At 39.0% G+C, this 21,494-nt stretch overlaps 1 protein-coding gene across 1 annotated transcript in view; it reads right to left on the bottom strand.

Annotated features, from left to right (window-relative positions):
• LOC126399179 (interphotoreceptor matrix proteoglycan 2-like) overlaps positions 1-18,790 on the bottom strand; it is a 56,494-nt gene extending 37,704 nt beyond the window's left edge. The window contains exons 1-9 of the mRNA XM_050059009.1: positions 18,696-18,790; positions 15,145-15,354; positions 11,493-11,659; positions 7,624-7,661; positions 7,175-7,221; positions 6,616-6,783; positions 5,171-5,244; positions 2,814-2,963; positions 1,638-1,696 (exon numbers count right to left, since the gene is read on the bottom strand). Coding sequence (XP_049914966.1) covers positions 1,638-1,696; positions 2,814-2,963; positions 5,171-5,244; positions 6,616-6,783; positions 7,175-7,221; positions 7,624-7,661; positions 11,493-11,659; positions 15,145-15,354; positions 18,696-18,759 — 977 coding nt within the window. The 5' untranslated portion in view covers positions 18,760-18,790. The remainder of the gene's footprint in view (positions 1-1,637; positions 1,697-2,813; positions 2,964-5,170; positions 5,245-6,615; positions 6,784-7,174; positions 7,222-7,623; positions 7,662-11,492; positions 11,660-15,144; positions 15,355-18,695) is intronic.
• Between the last annotated feature and the right edge of the window lie 2,704 nt (positions 18,791-21,494).

The raw sequence follows: 21,494 nt of genomic DNA, 5'->3' as shown, positions 1-21,494 counted from the left end.
GGTCAGCGCACCATGCCACACTACAAAATCTGCTCGGGAATGACCCAATGTATGGGACAAAGAGCTCAAGGCATTAACTTGGCCTTCAAATACCCTAGATCCCAATCTGATCGAACATTTGAGGGACGTGCTGTTACCCCACAGGTATCCCCGATCCACTGTGGGTCCTCCTTGGACCGGACTTGGCTCTCACCTGTTAAGGCATGGACACGAGACGTCTGGAAGGTGTCCTTTGGGGTGTGAGGTGGGGTACCAGCATGTCCCCAAGATGTTTGATCAGATGGGGATCTGGGGAGTTTGGAGGCCAGCTCGATGCCTTGAGCTCTTTCTCGTTCCTCAGACAATTCCTGAGCAGTTTTTGTGGTGTGGCGTGGCGTACTGTCCTGTTGGGGGGCCACTGTTACTGAGGAGTGCCATTGCCATGAGGGGGGGGGGTACCTGGTCTGCACTGGTGTTTAGATTGGTGGAGTGTGTCAGGTGGCATCCACGTGAATATCAGAGCCCAAGGTTTCCCAACAGAACACTGCATTCTAACAAGATGACCAATGTTGTTCACTGCGCCAGTGGTTTGAATGTTTTGGCTGACTGGTGTAGATGTCAGTAAGCACCGAACCAGATCTATTTGATGTAGGCAGTGATTCAGAAGTTTGGAGCCAGGCCAGTTCAACCAATAGTTACCTAAATAAAAAGAAAAACTGGTCTTTGGATACATCAGATCAACTTTCCTGATGACATAAGCAAAACCAACAACCATTATCAGATTCTGACTACTATCTTAATTCTTATTCTAAAAAGCCTTTAAAAGGCCCGAACCTACTGAACCCAGTGAGAGAGGCACAGACAAAAATATAAAAACAGAAATGGGTCACGTTAAGTAATTGCTATTGTCTAGACTCAATACTTACCATTAGAGTGATTAAATAATCACAGCCTTTACATTTTCGCCACTTAAGATTCAAGAACTCTTTTGAAAATCAGATTAATTGTTCTGAGATACCAGAAATAAAAAAGTTTGTCTGACACAAACTTTTAACTTCCCCCATCTTCAACCAATGCTTCTGTATTTATCATTTAGAAAACTATATCTATGAGGAACGTGTTGATCTGTTTGTGTCAGGAGCAACTAACACAAGTAAAATATGACAACGCTGCAGTGTTTTCTCTGCGAATGACTTGTGGCAGTGGAGTTTGGGAATAATGTGAATTTTTATACATCTGTCACAATTTATTTTCTGCAGCAAAATGCAGCAATACATTTGTTTTACATTACAAAAAAACTGTGTTAAATTCCCATTTTTTTCTTCTTCATCGTTGGTGGTTACATTATTGTGAATATAAACAAAATTTTCTGCCATGCGTTCTGCTACTGTCAGTTAGTCGTGGCTCGCAACATTCGCCTGCAGCAGCATTTGACATAATCCCAATGACAACCAGCCTCGCATCTATTCAAAGGGCTGTCCGCGCCAAACGATCTGCTCATTTAAAACCTAATGAAATTATCGGGGCTCAGTGGAATGTCTCGCCGTCACGGTGGCCACAGTGAAGATTTGATTACGCATTAAACCATGCATCCCTGTTCTCATCAGCTCACTCAGACCGTCTAATGCTCCGATGTATGTTTCATGCTCAGGACTTACCTGATTCCCAGCACATGGATGGCTTTAAATCCTGGAAGTTTGTCAAAAACGTGCTGCATCTGTAATAAGAAAAAGTACTTTTTATTAATACCTAAACTATCAGTCAAGATGCTTCTCATCACCATCGACCTTCCTCTGCAGAGGCCAATGTAATTAACTCTGAGCCGTCAAACAGGAGCTTGTTAATAACTTGGCAGGGTGCCAATATGTTGTAGGGGGAAAAAAGGACTGTATGAATGGGAAACCCTCATTGATATCTATCTTTGGGACAGTTAAGCACCTGGACACTCTTATGACATAATCGTCTTTACAGGCTCCGTCAGGTAACATCCTGCTGTGAATTGCGTGCAACTCTAAATGATCACAATGCTTTTCTTAACAGTCTTTCAGTGAGGAAAAAACATTGAAGGACTTCACTTCTCAACATGACTCTTCTGTTTTAGGAGCATGAAAAAAAAGAAACACTGGCAGAAAGAGTGGATTGTGGGTAATCTCGTCCCTTTCTCTGGCCCTGACCTTATGGCCTGCTGGTGTAAGCTTCTTTACTATCAGGACAGAGTGAAGAGACTCATGTGGACTGAGGCAGGTGGTGACTGACATGGTGGAATGAAGGGAACTGGCAGAAGACAATGCTCCTAACATTACACAGAAGAGGGAGGAAAATACTGTTAATACTGCTGTTTTGACCTGTACAAGTTACTGTATGATAACCTGGCAGTTATGTTTCATATCATCTCTTCTATACTACCTCTTTACAGTATGTGCTATATATAAACTTTAAAAGTAGATGCATATTTTACAACCTATGTACTTTTTATTGTTTTGTACAAACACAAAATTGTACAATACATGACAAACTTGAATTAATCTGTCACTTTTAAATGCCACTACTAATTAAACTGTTGTTTGGAATGTTTTCTAAGATTTTATTTCTTTCTGCAGCTGTGTCACCACCACCTGTGATCTATCTCAATGTTTTTAACGATCGATTCTGCTTCAAATTTTGACTTGAACAGGTGGTTACTTTCCTTCCAATCACCTTGTATGGACCTCAAACATTTCCAAAATAGTGTTATTAGAGTTCGTACGTAAAGCCTTGATAAAAGACAGATGAGGCTAGATTAGATGTAAACATGTCCAGACCATGGAATAAGAGAAAGAATACAACAGTCCTACCTGGTCCTGCAGGTGGTGAGCCAGGTCGATGTATTGAGGGGAGTCTGGATCGTCCAGCAGCTCTCTGTAACCTGGATCCACCAGGTCAATAGTGAACTCCACAATCTGCTGCACTGGACTCTCAGGGACCACGTTAGGAAGCTCTGAGTCCTTCAGGAAAATAAACACGAGTCAATGTCGAGGAAACACAGGAAAGAAGAAAGTGATCTGGTCTGTGAAAAACAAATTTCACTTATGGAAATGCGCTGTGTTGACTTTAGAACACGGCAAATCAGATTTAGCCTTGTCTTTTTGGTAAAAGGCAATCAAAGACAGGCCAAGTTGGTAAAGGCACTGTATGTTTACTGTGTATATGTTTACTGATGTCACTTTCAAAGTTCTTGAGTGGAGCTGCCAACTCAGGTGAAAATGTTCCACAGGTGCATCAATATGAACAACCTCTTTCACATTGTTATATTATTTTCACACTGTCATTTGATAAATTGATAATGTAAAAATATCTTAATATATTAAGTGAAAGTAGATCAGCACCAAAATCTATCAAATTTAAAAGCAGACAAAAGAAAATGTTTAGTTTTGCTTCTTTTTTTTTTGGTGGTTAATGGTTTCTAATCAAACAAAAAGAAAGCAAAACTCTACTTGCAGACATTTGTGGATTAAATGCAGCATAAACACAAATCACAGCATGATCTGTCATTTACTTGGCAATCATGTCTCTTTCTGAAACAAAACAGCCTGTTTTTGAAATTCCACTGGAAGCCAATGGAGTTGACAAGGATACCTGAGTTTGTTAAAGAAAGAAAGAGGAAAGGACAGTCAGAAAGAACCAGAAAAAAGGACTAAGGGAAAAAATGGGGAAAAAAGGAAGAAAAGAAAGCTACAGGGTTCCCACGCATTTTTACTAATGAACTTTCAAAACTTTCTATAACTTTTCCACAATATTTTACCCAATTTCCCAGATATATCAGATATATCACTTAAAATTGGTTGGACCTATATAGAAATACAGTCATACATTAAACACATACTTTCCAGGCGTTTAGGGATAAGCAAACTGTCATGCTTGCAAACTTTATTCATTAATTCGACATTCCTGTGGCCAGCTACCTTCATATGTCAACAGCCCAGACCAACACATGTAGGTGCAGCAGACTCCAACAAAAGATATTTATCCATCAGTAGTGACTGTCGCTGGCATCATTTAGTGATTTACCATACTGATAGTGAATATTCATAAATCTCATGTGCCTCAAATCTCAGTGTGAGACCCTTAGTCACCCCTCTAAACTGCAGCTTTTAGGCATTTTCTTTTGTCTGTCTTTATGTAACAACATGTTTCTTTCCCTCAAAAGGGGGCATGGCCTTGGCAATGACCCGATGACAGTCAGGTCTATGGCTACAACCGGTCACTCAGCACAGCACTAGATTTTAGAATTAGCAATACAAGGAATGTATTACATGTAATGTTAGAAATAGTTTGGGATTTGTATGAACATATTTTGAACAATAGCCAGAACAATGTATGTTTAAAACATTTCTAAACCATTTCCAGGCATGGAAAACAGTTTTTTTCATGACCGTGGGAATCCTCAAGGTAGAAAAAAAAGATGTTAGTAATATTTGATGATTTCATTGCTTGTGTGGAGTTTTAAAAATGTATTAGCAAAATAACCAATAACTCCAGTCATCAAATAAAAGTAGTGCAGTAAAAATAGCACAACAATGTTTCCCTCTGATATATAATAGATGAAAAAGTCTCCCACAATTAAAATACAGTAAAACTGTTCAAAGGAAAAGTAGTTAATAGCAGTAGTAGGAAATGTTCTTTCCACCTCAACATCAGGACACTAAGATGTCTAAAATGTCCTGAAAGGACTCCTGGGTGCACCTCATAGCACATATAGATAGAAATGTCAGTCAGGGTGTGAATCATGACTCCTCAGCGTCATATTCAATATTCAGTTTTCAGTTTGGCTCAAGAATGAGATGTATGGGGTGAAAAGAGTAATAACGTGCTCTTATAGAGTGAGTGAGGGAAATTATTCAGGTAATTCCAGAGGACAGTCAGAGATTTCAGTCCTGTTTGACAAAATGACAGTGTTTTCACCAAACTGCATCTGGAACATCTTTAGAGGAATTCAATGTCAAAACTAAGGTGAGGCTTTTTACCTGTTCTGTACGAACTAAAATCAACTCCTCCTGTACAAACCCAATCATTCACAGTCAGGCGAAAACAGTAATTATCTGTGGAAGGATGTAATGCACTGCTGCAACCATCTGCAGCTGGAACAAACACACAGGGAAAGCCTGGACTAAACTTTAGAGCAGAAACAGCTCCAGCTGGGCATCCTTGTTACCTGCAGCAGGCAAACTATCCTCACTGTTAGAAAGCTGTTGGTGAGGCTAGAGAATAAACTGCACAGACCCCATCCTGTGTGGGGAAGGTCACATGATCAATCCCTCAGATAGAGGTATGAAGGCCAAGTACAATTGTTTTACCTGGACAACTTTTTTGTTTACTTCCACTTTTTTTAAAGGTTATTACAAAGTTTGCTTTCCAAAGTTACTATTGTTAAATTTTTTGGCATTTCCTGACTTCCAGGTAGACACTGGTTTCTGTTCATTTGCCAAAAAAATGAACTTTACTGCTTTAGCTCAGTAATCTACAGTGGTAGAAAAGCATGCTCTGTTGGGTAAAATCTATCCTGTGATTATCAAACAAACTCCAGCCTGATGTCTCACCTGCAGAGCAGGAATGTGTCTGTTTCTATTCTCCCTAATTTTTAAAAACTCTGAAGGCATCTTTGTCCCCAACATGGTAATGTGCTGCTCTGATTAAACACTGCGAAGAGGGGGGTTGTAGCTAACACTTATTTTCATTATCCATTAATCTGCTGGTTATTTTCTCAGTTCAACTAGTTAAAGTGTCTTAAAACTGTAAAATCATTCACAGTTTCTCAAAGACCACAGTAACAACCTAACTAAAAGACCTACAGTCTAAAACCTAGAGATACTCAATTTCATATCATTCATGACAAAGAAAAACAGAAAACCTTTTTTTTTTTTTTTTTTTTTTTTTTTTTTTTTTTTTTTTGAGAAATTCTTAAGCATACTTACAGAACTAAAAGCAATGGCTGCCTGAAAGTTTGAAACTAAATCTAAAAATTTAAGCTTAGGAATGTGGCTAGTATGAATGTAAAGAAAGTGTATGTGATTTCCGGTTACATAGTTGTAAAACATACAAAGCCATCCCGTAGTGAAGAAACAAAATAAAAGTCTGTGTTGCTCTTCTTAAATGCTAAGGTTACAGTCTAAACACAGCAGCTTTCTGAGCAGAAAACCACTTCTTAGGGACGACGATAAGCTGAGAAAATCCACAAAAAGGTAAGTGGATGAAAATCTCTGTCTGGTCCACACATACCATCACTGTGTCTTTGAGCAAGGCACATAATCCACTTAACTGCTCCTGTGGAGCTGCTCATGTGTGGACAGTAGATTAGTGCAACTGGGAAAACGGTCAACAGTCATGTCAAGTAAAAATTATTTGTGGTTAATGGGCTAAAATATTTTTAAATAATGTATATCTTAGGCTGAGAGGCCATGGACTGTAATTCACTTTTACTAAAATAAACTTTACATCATTCATTTAACCTCTACTGATGTTTAATTTCGGAAGAGGAAGTGCTTGTACTTGAGTGTGACATTTCCAGCCCTCACAGGAGCTACAGTGCCATGTCAAAAACCTCCTTGAGCTCCTGCCTCCTTTGACTTGTTGCTGTAGATAAGAGCATCGACTAAATACCTAAAATGTAAATGTAAGTGCTTGCTGGTACCTCTTCGACCTCTTCGGCTGGCTGGGTCTGCTCGAGGCCGGGGCTTGGAGAGGCACTCACAGGGCTGAGGAGGACAGTGGTGGTGCTCACTGTAACCATTGTGGCTGCTGATGGGGCGATAGTCTGAACCTCTGCACCTGAGGCAACATTAGAGTGACTTTTAATCACCGAGTACATGAACAGGGATACTGTGAGTCCAGCTGTCTGCAGAGTATATTCTCATATCTCATATCTGTCAGGATGCACTGGATCCATTTAAAGTTAATAAGAGTCACGTCAAGGACTTACAGTCTCACAGTTCATTGTGAGAAACATAACACAAGGACAAGACTGAACTTACATGCAATAATAACTTTATACCAGCCCGTGTTCTATATAAAGCACGGTCATGTAGTAGTAAACACAAAATCAATATACATTTCACACTTCATGGTACAAGGACGGAAATGTCATTACAGCACACATACTATGTCCAACAGCAGCAGATAATGACAATTCAATAAGAACATTATCAGATAATAATAATACCTGCTTTCTCGGGGATCCTCTGCGTCGGTGCCAGAGTCACTACTCTTCTGGAGAAGGAAACAAAAGTATCATAAGATCACTAATTTCAGTATTCATGAAACACATTCACGTTATTCTGAATGTGACACTTTGGACCCTTGAGATCTTCCGGCTTTGTGCATGCTATTTCTATTTTCCCAATAACTGTCAGTCACTTGTAAAAACTTTTTAAAGGCTCTATAAATTAAATAATGTTTGACTGGGCTACCCGTCTTACAGGGCTTGAGGTTATTGTTGCATGTGTCGTCTCCCCTCTCTCTTTCCCCTCATTTCCTGTCATCTTTCTACCATCAGCTCTCAGCATGTTCAAAAATGTCACAGCAACAGTGGCTCAGCGTCATGTTCACATTATCTATATGCATGTAGACAGAGAGTCACTGACTGAGGACGTGATTATCTGTCACCCCTACCGTGATGGAGGCCGCCTGTCTCTCATCCTGCTCATCCTCTGTAAACAAAGCAGAGAACAATAATTTACGCATGTGTCAGACACAAACAAACTGTCACTCTACACATTTTAACACTTAGGCAATAACTGTCCACATGATTATCTTGTTTGTGATAATAATGTCATGTGTCAGTGACTGCTGCTGCTCTCGCTGGTAGCCATTTGTTTTTAGATTGATGACTGATTGAACACCTGATTAACTCATTTGTTCACTTGTGTTTTCTTTTTTTCTCCTTTAACCCTGGACTTGAGTTGTTGTAAATGCAATTATGTGCAAAGTGCTTGTTGTGTGTCGTGGTTTAAAAAAAAATTCGCTGCAGCCGTCTCTGAGGTCTTGAGGGAGTTTTACAACCCTTCAGGCCATAAAAACCCATTAAATCTTCACAGTGTACATTTAAAAATGAGTGTGAATGTTAATGAGAAAAAAAAAAAATCTGAGCTTTTTTTAAAGGATCAGTTCAACCAAATCCCACAATATATTTATTTTTCTCTAGCATGCAGACAGTCTTGTTTTATACCTGACAACAATGTCCAGTATATTAATAATTTATAGATAGACCTTTGTAATACTGCCCCCTAAACAGCCTAAATTTTTGATGTCATGGATTCAACAAGGAGCTGAAAATATTCCTCAGAATTTCTTCTCTATATCTGTGGCCATAAGGGATGCACATGGTTAGCAACAATATTCAGGTGCACTGTGGCATTTACACCATGCTCATGTTTTATTAAGAGGCCTAACGTGTGCCAAGAAAACATCCCCAACACTATCACATACATATCAAATACATATTTGTCACAGTAGAAATAAAGATTCCTCAGACCAGGCAAAGTTTTCTATATCGTCTTCTGTCTTGTACTGTGTGGTCTTCCAGTTTGTCTACCTCAAAGTTCCACATGTTATGTGATCAGAGGTGGTCTTCTGCAGAGCACTGTCATAATGTCTGGTCATGTGAGTTCCTGCGGCCTTCCTGTCAGCTTGAACCAGTCTGGCCATTCTCCTCTGATCCATCTCATTAAAAAGGTGTTTTCACCCACTGGGTGTTTATTTTTCCACACTGTTCTCTGTAAACTTTACGAAAAGTTGTAGTGAAAATCCCAGAAGGTCAGTAGTATCTGAGACACTCAAACCACCAACACTCAAAGTCACTTAGATCACATTTCTTCCCCATTCAGATATTTTGTCCAAACAACAACTAAACCTTTTCATTCATTTTAAGCACTGATTTGCTGCCACATGGCTGATTATTCATTCATTCATTTTCTGTAGCTGCTTATTCTGTTCAAGGTTGCAGGAGTCTGGAGCTGCCCCCAGCTGACATTATGGGCAAGACAGGTCATCCGACTAGGGCTGACACATAAAGAAAGACAACCACTCATGCTCACATTCACACCTACTGGAAAAATGGAGATAAAACACCATGTAATGTTACCTGCCTGGACCGGCATCTTATTCTGCTAACTTCTCACTACAGCAACATTAGCAACTCTGTTTTAACAATGTTGAAAAAACTTGCATGCAAGCTGAAATTTAAACCTGCTGTTCTGTCAGGAGATGCAATGACTTAAACCAATGGTGAGTAAGAAAAAGTATAAATAGTACATCAGGGTCCGACATTAACGGTTGCCCGAATGCCCAGGGCAAGTAAAAATAGCCGTCGGGCCAGCAGACCCTGCGCAGACATGCCCGATCAGGCAAGCAGCACCGACTTGGACACACACACATACCGGACAGCCTCTCAGTCCTTACCCGCTAACGTTAGCTCATGTAAAACACAGGTACCACACAGAAACTTTTACAAAGGGTCATAATGTGCTTCTAGTGACTGTCAAATCTCGGAGAGCATGCTGCCTGCTCTCATGAGACAAAGATCCTCTGAGAAGAAAGACGGTTCACTCTGCTGTGTCGCCAGGAACAAACTAGGAAGCAAAGATCCTCTCTGAGGAAGAGGGTTCGTTTTGCTGCAGGGTTCACCAAAACGTTTTTTTCTTTTAATAAACTGAACACACATTAAAGAACATACAAGATCCTGTAGAGAATTAATACATATAATACAATACAATAAACACTGTCAAATTAAATGAAGGAAGAGGATTTTTTTAAAGGTAAATTAAATATTGGGGATTTATGTAAAAATATATAGAGAGACATATAAATAATTATATAATTAAAGATATGTAGGCTATGTTAGATGAATACTCCTGTCAGTGACCCTGACCATTGGCAAAAGAACTGGAGTTGGTCCCCGGACTCTGCACTGCGGCTGCCCACTGCTCCCAGTGTATACAGCAGGATGGGTCAAATGCAGAGGTCAGATTTCGTTTCAGTGTATGTAATGTACTGAGAAAGGACAATAAATCATCTTCTTCTAATAATAATTTCTTAATAACTAGGAGATAACAAAAGAATAAAGAGATGTCAAAGACTTAGAAAATAAAAAAAAATAAGGGACATGAATCAAAACAACAAGAAACGAGATATATCCCCAGTCATGCACACCCAGTTTTAATAAACTCAATACTGTTTTTCAACACATATTGTTTTGTCTTCATTCAATGTAATTAGCACATATTGTTATTGCGCCATTGGTTTTGGCCGTGATGCCCCAATAAATTTGTATTTATCAAAGGCCAAAGTGGCCTTGCCCTAAAAATGACTTAATTCCAGGCCTGTAATCGTGTATTTCCTCTCCTGTTTCTGTCCTCGGAGGGGCCAGTTGCAGTGTGCTGCTTTTTTATGTGCTGCTGCCTCCATTGGCTGAGCGTCTCTGCTGACGTAAGATATAAGTCATGAGCAAAAATATGCACCACACAGCCAGAAAAAGAACCTCTTAGGCAGGGCAAATAAGAATTTAGATGGGGCAAGTAGATTTGAGAGGCAAGTAGGAAAAAACCTTAACGCCGGACCCTGTACATATTTGTTAAGTTATGAATGGAGGAATGTCCTTTAGCTGCTAGGCTAATTTATGCAATGTAAACATGCTTGAGCTTATAGTGGGTGACTAAAAAAAAACAATTGGCATGTCTATGAACGGTTACAGTTTTTATTGAGCTGAATTTTACACCGTTGTAAAGTTTGCCTTTGGGGCTTTAAGCCAGATAACCCTTAAGTTTTATGAAAAAGATGATGGCTAAGGTTAAATGACAATGTGTGTTCATAGAATCAGCATAAAGAAACTTACTGCACTTAAGCAGTTACAGTTATTTACATTATTTATGTGCTGTTTTTATCTTTTATGGCCTGAAGCAAAAAAGAAACAGATTCTTCTGTAATCGAATGTGTAAAAGGGGCAGATAATATTGTCTCATGTCGATGCTAACCACTGCACCACCATGCCGCCTTTGTGGGGCTGATTAGATATTTGTGTTCACCTGTACCTAATAAAGTGGCCACTGAGTGTAAATGTTTCCTGCCTATTTGCCATTAAACGAGGCCACGTAGCAGCCCAGCAGGCAGGACAGACAGTACTGATGAAAGATGATTAAAAACACAAGTGCTGGTCAACAAACTGAAATTTAGCAATCCCTGTCTGACAACAAGTTTGATTCTTGCAGGTCACACAATCTCCACTTTTATGTAAATGTCCTCAAGTGTCCTTTAGTTTAAAGGGGTGTGCAAAAAAGATGAAAAAAAGTCAGCTATAAATGTTCTCAAGTTGTATAAAAAAAATTCCATTTGTTATTGAGGTACATATTTGCAGGACGCTTGGTAATCTCACATCCCTGGTAAAATGTCTAAATGTACTGCATGTCTGCAGAGAGAGTGTTGACAGCTGATAGGTTGTGATGTGGCAAGCAGACTGCTCTGTAAGCCCGCCGTGGTTCTCTTACCCTGTGAATCATGCTCATGTGTTCCTCGGAGCTGCTGAAGTTTTTGGCGAGGTCGGAGATGCACAGCGACTCGTGTTGACACGTGTGAACCCATTTCTGGTACTCCGTCGTCCCCGGGATCCTGTCGAAGAAGATCCTGAACGCCTCCCACACAGCCTCCTGACAAACTGACCAAACAAACACATAAACACAGCACAGCCTCTTCGACTTTCAGCACTAAACACACTGCTGCGAGAAGCTCCTCTACACAGTAACAGTCTGTTCTGCACTGCAAATATAAGTGTCAGAAATGAGACAGATTCCAGTTTGGTGCCTGATAGCTGGTTCAGTGTTTCTGAACATTATTTCCAACTGAGATCTGACTGTCAAATTTTGTTTGTTTGTTAGCTGGATATCTTTATAAGTTACCAATATATTGTTCTGAGGAAAGTGTTGTGGTTTTTGCATGTTTATCTCAACCTTCAGTATTTCCAAATGCAGTTTATTTATAAGAATCCCTACAGTCCTACAGAATGTAACTATGACTATGATACATGATATACAATGAAGCCGGTAACATGACGTGCTGCATTAGAAGGCGATACCTGCTACAGTAAACACATAAATCATTATATCATCTTACCATTTGAATAACTGTCTGGTTTGGGGCCAATCTACTCTCAATCAATTGATCAGTATCACTTTATTCTTGCTTTAAAGTCCATTTTAGACAAAGATAAAAGAAAAAATAGGATGATTAAAGAAAGAGAAAGATAAAGAAGACAATAGATGAGAAGAAGAAAAAGCTATTTGCATATACACATATCAGTGGAGATAAAAAGCTAATGTGCAGAACAGAATTAAGCTGTCAAAGTTTGTTTTATCATCCCGCAGATGAGAACTCTCTCTGACATTTGCAACACAGAGCAAACTTCAATCCAATAAGGGACATTAACACCATGTGAAACAGCCCTGTGATTCATAAATACTGTGTATATACAGAGTCAGAAAGCAGTGTCAGATGTAAAGGTTTTGTTTCTGTGGTGAAAAATAAACTCCAGACAGTTGAAACCACACAGATCGTCACTTTTCTGCGTTGGAGAGTTTTGACAGAAACAGACTTGTAAGAGACAACCTGTGTGGAGGAGGTGAATGAGTCCACGGCTCACTTCATCACTCCCGAGTGGTCACACTGATGGGTCAGCTGGCTCCAGTGTTGATCATGTACCTATAACATCCTGAGGTCAGACCCGGTCTAGCACCTCTGTCACACATCATTTCCCTCCGCTCTCTTCCTCACCGTCACCTGTTTCTACTGTACTCTGATGTGGGCTACATATTTGCCCCCAACATTTTAAACAGCAGATTTTAGCCATTTTATTCACATGGTGACAGAGCTGCATTGTAAATAGAATTTGGTTTGGCCTATCATTTCATTTTCTTGTCAAAACTTTGTGTGCATGATAGTGACAATGTACGCAGAGTCCAAGATGAAATCTTACACTTCTTTGTGTTCTATTTTGTGTTCTTGTCACACATCTGGTTATCAATGGTCAAAGCTCAAGCAGTAAATGTGGTATTTTACTTGTAATGTTTCTTGGCAAAGGAAAAAGTTTGAGCTTCACCCAATCATGATGAGGTGATGGGAGGATGGTGAGTTTGATTGATTGACGATGAGTTTGATACATCATATAAAATAAAAAGAGAAACTACATTTTTGTTGTATATAAGTTACAGAAGTCTCTCTTGTTTCTGTCAGATCACCTCAGCCTGTTGCAATGACGCAGATAATTCAGTTAAGACTTGGACTAGGACCTTATGAGATAGCCACAGTGGAGCGGGGGCAGAAAAGCAGCTGGAGAGAGATACAGCAACCGTCCCTGACTGGATTCAAACTGGGTCTTATCCCCTGGACCCCTGCAGAACCAACTTCTGACTCACTGTCACGGCCGAAACACATGGGGTACGGCCGCAATGTGTCACGCAAGCAGAGCGGATTGAGGTTTTTTTGCCTGCTGTACAGACTCTGTCATTGCAGCGTGTGGTTGCTGCCAGCTTCAAAATGTGTGTATTGAGTTTTGCCAAATGTTAATGCAGTTATTTATGCAGGGTTTGGAAACGTAGGCTACACAAACTGGTACTGAATCAATTAACTGGATCGTTTTAGCTACAGTATGAATTGATTTGATTTATTTCAATGTGAAATATAAAAACACACACAATGTTGCTCTGCTGCTTCGCATTGCCTCTGACACAATGAGGTATTCACTTTAATCACTTTTAAACAGATTGTACTCGATGTTTACACAGTCTTATGTAGTATTTACCTGTTGGTGGGCTGTGGAGCCCTGTGTACAGAAAAATAAATAGACCAGCTATGTTAAATAAATGTTGAGGAGTGCATTGTACAAGCAGGCAAGCACAGCTTCCAGGGTCAATGTAGCAGCTTCAGCTGATTATAATGGATGCTCTCTGTTGCGGGCATGCTGCAGCAGATGTGTCATGCTGGGAACCATGTTGCATATATTTCGGCTGTCAGTTTCATAACGTCATTAACAAACATGGATTTCCATTGGTCAAATGCTAATTTCTGACACGAAATTTAGGGAGAAACAACACAACTCAGACGGTTTTTCCAGTTGCATAAAACTTCATTTGGGTTGCAAGAAACAACACAGAAGCATTTAACTAGCCTTCTTGGTTTCTGCCAAATATCTACATGGTGTGGATAAAGTTTTACAGTCGTATTTTATGTTGTTTATATTGTTGTACTGAAGTCAAACTAACTGACTAACTCACTATCAAGCTGAGGCTAAAATGTCCAAAATTGTAGTAAATGCTTTAGAAAATGTGATGGATAAATGTGGTTTTGACAGTTAATCAATTCTTCAGTTTGTGCTCCTCTTTAAAGGCTCGTAAGTTTTTACATCAATTTCCAACCTGCCAGCAAGCTGTCGGTTTTCAGGCATTTCTGTAACGGTAGACAGCCTTCTCATCACCTGGTGATAAAGTTGTGAGCCATAAATAATTTTGAATGTTTTGAAAACTGTCACTGTTTTTGCATTCACCAGTGCTCCGACATTTGAGTCAGCTGTCAAACCTTTGTAATGCTAGGGATTACAAAACTAGACACTTTTCTGTTTTCTTTTCTCCAGGGTTTGAATTTCTAAATGTTGGATGTTTGATGTCTGGATGTCCTTGAGTGCAATTTTACAAGTTGGTCTCTGTTGTGCAGCTCAATTACCAACAATGCAATAACTCTAAATCAAACTGAACTTTCTTAATTTTCCTAATCCTACAATACTTGAGCAATGGAAACCTTCCAAGCATAAGGTAAGAAATCAATCAATCAGAACCTAATGTTTGCTTTGGAAAATTGTAGTTAAATAAATGTTGCGTGTCCCTGTTTAAAATCTGAGGTGTCAGCCCAAGGAGAGCAGATTTATGACAGCTGTTGGTAACCAAGACAACCTGGAAAAACCCAGGAAATAAAAGAAGATGAGCACAACTGTCTGCATTATCACAAAATACTGCTGATATGCCCTTAAGCAAGGCAAGAGTTTGGTGCTTAGGGGCTGTAAAAGACAGCTGTTACACTGGGCAGGTAACAGGCATAAATGTCTCTGTAACTGTATGAATGTTAAGTCCAGGTGATGCTTGTTGAATCAAGTACCTCTGAGCTGGTAATACGCCTGATGGCTGGCGAGCACTTCATTGATGCTCTCTTGGGGGCAGATTCTCACTCCAGAGTGTAGAAACACAGACCTCCTGGGTCGACGTCTGTCCACTTCGAATCCTGACCCTTCTGTTTGCGTGGACATTTTCAGCAGCTCCGCCAAACGTAGGGAGCCAACAGCCCCAGAGTCTAGCGTGACGCCACCCCCTGGATAAGAAAAAGACAAGAAATGATTCAGGGTCAGACTCACTACAGACCAGATCCTAGTCTGATCCAAATCCTTGGCATTTGCTCAGAGCAACAGATGGGTTGTGTTTACTACAGAAGGACAATAATGTAGGCAACATTGAAGACAGTTAAAATTAGATTCAGTGTCATTTTGTGGAATTAGGCAATGCCATCTACTGTGTAAACCCCACTCTTCTGGTACAAAGCACAGCTTCAAACAAAAGTATCTGGTGAATATCATTTGTCCTAAAATCAGTGTTGAAAGCATCGGATCAAAAGCAAATAAAATAGGAGTAAAAATTACACTTTCAATACATGAAAATTGACCAGCCAGCTGCTACAGCCCTGTGTAATGTGTTTTTCTTGATGCATGTAGTAAATGTTACATTAAATAAACAGTTATTTCAGCAATCAGCATGTATCAAGTTTAATCAGACCCCAAATGACAGCGTGGTATCACTTCTGTCACCAAGCCTTACTCTGACAAGAATTATCCTGGTCAGAGCAGGCGTTGTGCATTTATATGTAGAGCTGAGAACTGGGTCGATAACAGATTGAGTCTTTTTTTTTTTCAAGCAAAATGCCAAAACACTTCCTTCAGCTTCCCTAGTGTGAGGATTTTCTGTTCTCCCTGCTTCATATAATTGTAAACTGAATGTTCTGAGGTTTTGAACTGTTGTTAGAACAAAACAAGACATCACAATTTCACACTCTTGGAAACTGAGATGGCCATTTCACATTAACTTCTGACATTTCGTGGACAAAACACAAATCAATTAATTGTTCCAAAATAAAAATTAATGGTACTTTTCCAGCCCCAAGTAAATGGCTCTTTGTTTTTTTGTCTTTGTTTGGTTTTAAATATTTTTAAATATTAAAAAACAAGGTAATATTTTTCTTTTATAACGATTGCAGCACATCCCTTTTTTCTGTGTGTTTCTTTTGTCCCAATTCACCAAACACATTTTAATCTTTTTCCAGCTGAAATACCAAACATTGCTCCTTAAAGCTTTTCAAAAGTTATGATTTGGTGCTTTTTCTTTGTCACACAGGAACTCACCTCCTCTGAACATCAGAATAGCGAGGTACTTCATAGTTGTATCATTTAATCTTGCAAAATGTTATTCATTGTTATTTATCTTGTCTTTATTTTTATCTATACATTTATTTTATGTTGTTTCAATTTTGCTATGTAAAGTACTTTGGACTACATCTTTGCATGCAAGGTGCTATTGCGCTGAATTGAGTATAAACTAAAAGTTTTGTGGTTTTGGAACAAATGAAAATGAAATGAAACAAGTAAGTTGAATAAGTCATCTTGGGCTGTGGGACATTATTGCAGCCATTTTCTGACATTCAATAGGCAAAATGATTAATCATTTCATCAGGTAAATAACTGGTAGAGTGATCAATATGAAAATAATTAGTGTCATCAGAGAAGTGCTGTATCACGACAATGACAATGAGGGAATGGTTTGCTATGAAGTTACAGTAGAGGTTAAAAACATGATTGATTGAGATGACGACGAGAAGTGATTTAACTGACACCTGTAATGAATGTTGAACTTTCTGGACCACTGCTGTATAAGTTGCCAAACTATGTCAATAAATCATAAAATCTATTAGAAAATAAATAAATATATAAAAGGTTGAACCTTTTAAAAAACTGGCAGACCATGATAATGAATATGGTGAACAGAATATTCATTTTGTATTAGTTTATTTGGGTCATTAAGTTTAAAGGTTATTAGTATATTTCAGCTATCAATTTTATTACCTCGATTTTTGGTACCATATTTTAAATTAATTAATTTGTGGATAAAGGCAGACTGTGTCAATTACTTGGCACATCTGGACAACTCATTTATTTCATTCAGACCGACGAGAAATTCTACATACCAGAAACATTTTCTTGAATCACTCATATCACAATATGCTTGTACAAACTGTTCTCAAACAAGGCTACATGTTTTTGATCTTTATTTCTAATTAACTTTGAAGGACTCACAAGCAGGAGCTCATTCTCTCTCCTTTTTTTATTAACAGAGACGTATCTTAAGTATTTTCCAACGTCTCTATGCAGGAGTACCTTGTTTATTGTACAGTGCAGTTTCTTCTTGAAGAACACAATACCCTTCAGATGTACAAGGACATAAAATAAGTTTTAAAAAAAGATTAAAACAGTAAGTTCACTGGTGAAAACTGGCAAAACCACAAGCAGTAAGTTTAATACATTTACAGCAGTCTCAATGGAAACTGGTGTGACTTCAATTTACATCATTTACTTTATTTTAACTCACTTTTTAACTTCACTTGAAAACACTTGCATCCAGACTGAGGCCATTAAAATGACTGAACTCTTTTATGTGTCCTTCACTATGTCTCTGTTTTGTGTTATTTGTGGCCATGGGCAGAGTGGAGTTTAGCATTATATATCTACTTGCCAGGGTTCGGGGGTTCGCTCTCCCTCCAATGCCCACTCGTACTAAAAATAAAAGCACTCACTGTACTTGAAGGGTGCTTGGAATAAATTCATGCACCACAACAACAGTGTACTGTATGTATATGTATTTGATCACACAATCTAGCAGATATATTTAGGACGGCGTTAGTCAACGTGGGTGCAGCCAGCTTATTGATGCTTTTAGAATAAACATAAGAAATGCTTTAAAGTGAAGGTGAATGTCACAGGCAGGGTGTTTTGTTTTATTTATAATATTATGCGGAGACAATTTAGATTTTGTTATACAGAAAAGTGATAACCTCCTTCTCTTTTGTCATGTTTATGGCTTTTTTTTCCAACAAATAAGTCTGGAGCGCACTGTAATTCAAATTGTCAAGCTGTCACCAAGCTGGCAATAAATCTACTAAACTGTGCTATTATCCGCTTTCCGTTTTCATTTGCATTGTGGACATGTTTTCACGTATTCGTGGCCCGTCATAAATACGGATTTCTCTTTTGCTGCGGGTTCAGAATAAGCCAAAGACAAAGGATTTACTCAACTTCTTTTGCTTTATCATGCATTTAAACAGCCTCCTTGTGTCCTGGGGGGAAGTAGTGACAGCGTCCAACACCTTAGTGATTTCACAGCCAAGTACTTATGCAATCGTAATAGGCTTTGCTTTGCATTGTGACCAAGTTTAGTACTTGTACAGATAGTCTTCAAATCCTTGTATCTAACTGCTCTTATCTACTGAGAACTTTATTCTTTTCACAAAGAATAAAAGTGTGAGAGCACGTGACTTCTTTTTTAAGTTGTAAAGGACATGAAGTGTCGAGGCTCAAAGGATTGTGGCTTTGCGAACAAAACAAGGCTTACCTTTAATTCCAGCAGCTTGTGGAGCAAGGACGAACAGCAGTACAAGTCCAAATTCCCACGGCATTGTGGAAGAAGAGTTCCCAAAAATATGCACGTCAAAGTAAGTCCAGCAGGGTGAGGGGAGGTGGGAGGGGGGGCTGGTGGCGTCCTCTAGCTCAGGTGGAGCTCATGGGTGCAGTTGGGTTGCGGGGTGAGTAAGCATGGAGATGTCAGATCATTTAGGGCCCTGAGAGTCCTGCTGAAACACTCCTAATGAACACTCCAGGATGTGCATCTGATGGAGGCTGGCGTTCCTCTTCTCCACGGGAACAGTGGGACAGTGGGAGCTGTAAGTGTGGCAAGAGTGACGAGGTTAAAAAAGTAGGCACCGTTTCGGGAATAATCTGTTTATCTACTGCTCAGACATAATCCGTCTTTACCCCACGGCCCTCGCAGCACTAGCGTCATCCTGTTAGTGGCTTTCTGGGGGCATCTGTCAGCCCCGGTGACCAGTTTGTTCAGGACACCCGCCTCCCGGCCCACCCTGACACCTGACACTGGTGTTTCCCTGGTGTTTTTATTCTTAGCAATGTGGCCTCACACTCCATTGAAACCAATAAAACTCACATTATTCGACAGCGTTGACAGCTCCTGTAAACTGCAAGGCTTGTACTTATCCAGTAAAGTAACATCCTCATCTCACCACCAGTCTGACAGTCCATACTGGTCTGGGTTGTCCTTACAAGCACACCACCCTGGAGGCACGTGTGTTCAGACTAAAGCTGACCAGGCCATTTATATCTTTACCTATTGTTATACCTGCTGGTTTTAAATTTTTGTGGTATCTTCAAGGTTCATGTCATTGCTTTCACTAATCTGTCATTTTTTTGTTATTTTAATTGTCATTGTTTAAAAAAGGTTTTAAATTTATAAAGGCTATGGGTATAATCCTGTTATGTTTTGCTGCAGAGGCTGTCACGACACACTGTGACATTGCAGTCTGGCTCTTAGTAATAAATGAATACTTAAATCCTCTGTTGACCGTACTTTCATGCTTTTGTTAGAAATCCCATAAGTCCAAAAGCTTATGCCATCTCAGGCTTCAAGTCCCAGAGGAAGCTTTAGACAAAACATGTTTGTTACAGAAGTAAAGAAACCTTTAAGATAAATCCAGCTCTTGAAGTATGTGCAAAAAACATGTATTGTTTAGTTTTAAGATTAGTTTGAGATCAGTAGGAAGCTCTACAGGTATGCACAGGGGAAATGTAACTACATAATATACATATTTGTACATTGTTGAATACTTTAAAAGTTTATACACAAAGTTTTGTTCTTATATTTTGATGATGTTGTATTTTATTTTATGTGCAGTCATATTTTTCTCTTTTAACTTCTACCTAAAAACGATCAGGATCTTATGATTTATATGTTTACATGTCCCAACTGGCCAAATAAAACTGCTTAGTTTTCTAATTAATATTCTTTGTTTATTTATTGCTTCTACTGTTTGTTTAATTTCATATTCTAAGATAAAATAAACCTTTTTTGACCCCCTGAGCAATTTGATAATTGCAGCATCACAAAGACAAAAATTAGTATAGATACATAGAGAAAGTAAAAGAAAGTTTACTTTTATTTCTTTTGTATAAGCAAATTATTTCCCTTTTTCTGCAGCAATTGCTTAAATTACAATAATTTTCATTATTTCTTAATTTGTTAGTAACGAATAAATAATGAATAGCAATTCATTTAGTTTTGTTCAACAGTCCAAAATCTAAAAATACTTATTTTACTTGAATATCATAGAAGACTAAAAAAGCTAATATTTATGGTTGAGAAGCTGAAAACAGATTGTTTGGTGTGCAATGATTCTAGCAATCGATTATCAAAATAACTAGTTTTCTGTAATTTTCTGTAATTAAATGCAGTTGGCTGATTACCTACAACACTATTTGTACATTTAACCCATATAGCTCTACAACAAGATGAACCAAACAATCTAAAATTTTGGAATACTTCACATTTTTCCACATCTCAACATGCACTCAGACCCAGAGGAGGATGATGAAATGTGATGGAAGTTTAAGGTCTGAGGGGCCAGTGTGTCTCTTTGAGGATTTGAAGTAGAAATAAGACTGTGGATTTGCTCTCTTCACAAGAGGACACACCACTGGATGCCTCTCTCGTTGCTTTCCACAGAGAAAATGGACATTCTATTGCTAGTGTTATTGGTTTTTCTGTGTTTTTTGATACCCTGAGACTCTGTGAAGTGAAGATGAACACCACCAAGCCCCCTTTTTGATCTGAACAAGCAGGGGAAAGTTGAAGGCATTAACTTATTGTAGGTCAGCTGAAGCTCAGACATCACCAAGTTTGGCCATAGCAAAAGAAGATTAGAAATTGCTTTTAATCTCTAATCCAGTGGCGGGTTGTCTGTCCAAAGCTGTCCTGTTTGTTTTACTCCCTCCTGCGTTGAACAGCAGCAGCAGCAGTTCTAGTATTAGTAGTAGAAGTTGTTGTTGTAGCAGTAGGATTAGTTGTAACAGCAGTCGTAAAAGTTACTAGCCGCACTAGCTGCAGGTGGTTGTGTCACTACTAGTGATAGCAGCAGTAGTTGTGGTAGTATCTGAACTAGGTGCAGCAGCAGCAGCACCCATGGTAGTAGTAGTAGGAGCAGTTAAAAATGTAGGCCTACTAGAATTAGCAGAACTTGCTGTAGGGAGTCTGCTAGTGTTAGCAGCACCATATAACAGTGGTAGCAGTACTTACCGTAAATTACCAAATAATAGCCGGGGCGTTTATTTGTTTCAATCACTTAAC

Source organism: Epinephelus moara, chromosome 12 (assembly GCF_006386435.1).
Source record: "Epinephelus moara isolate mb chromosome 12, YSFRI_EMoa_1.0, whole genome shotgun sequence".
Classification (NCBI taxonomy): domain Eukaryota; kingdom Metazoa; phylum Chordata; class Actinopteri; order Perciformes; family Serranidae; genus Epinephelus; species Epinephelus moara.
The sequence above is the reverse complement of the archived record's forward strand: the minus strand, read 5'-3'. Positions and strand labels throughout refer to the sequence as shown.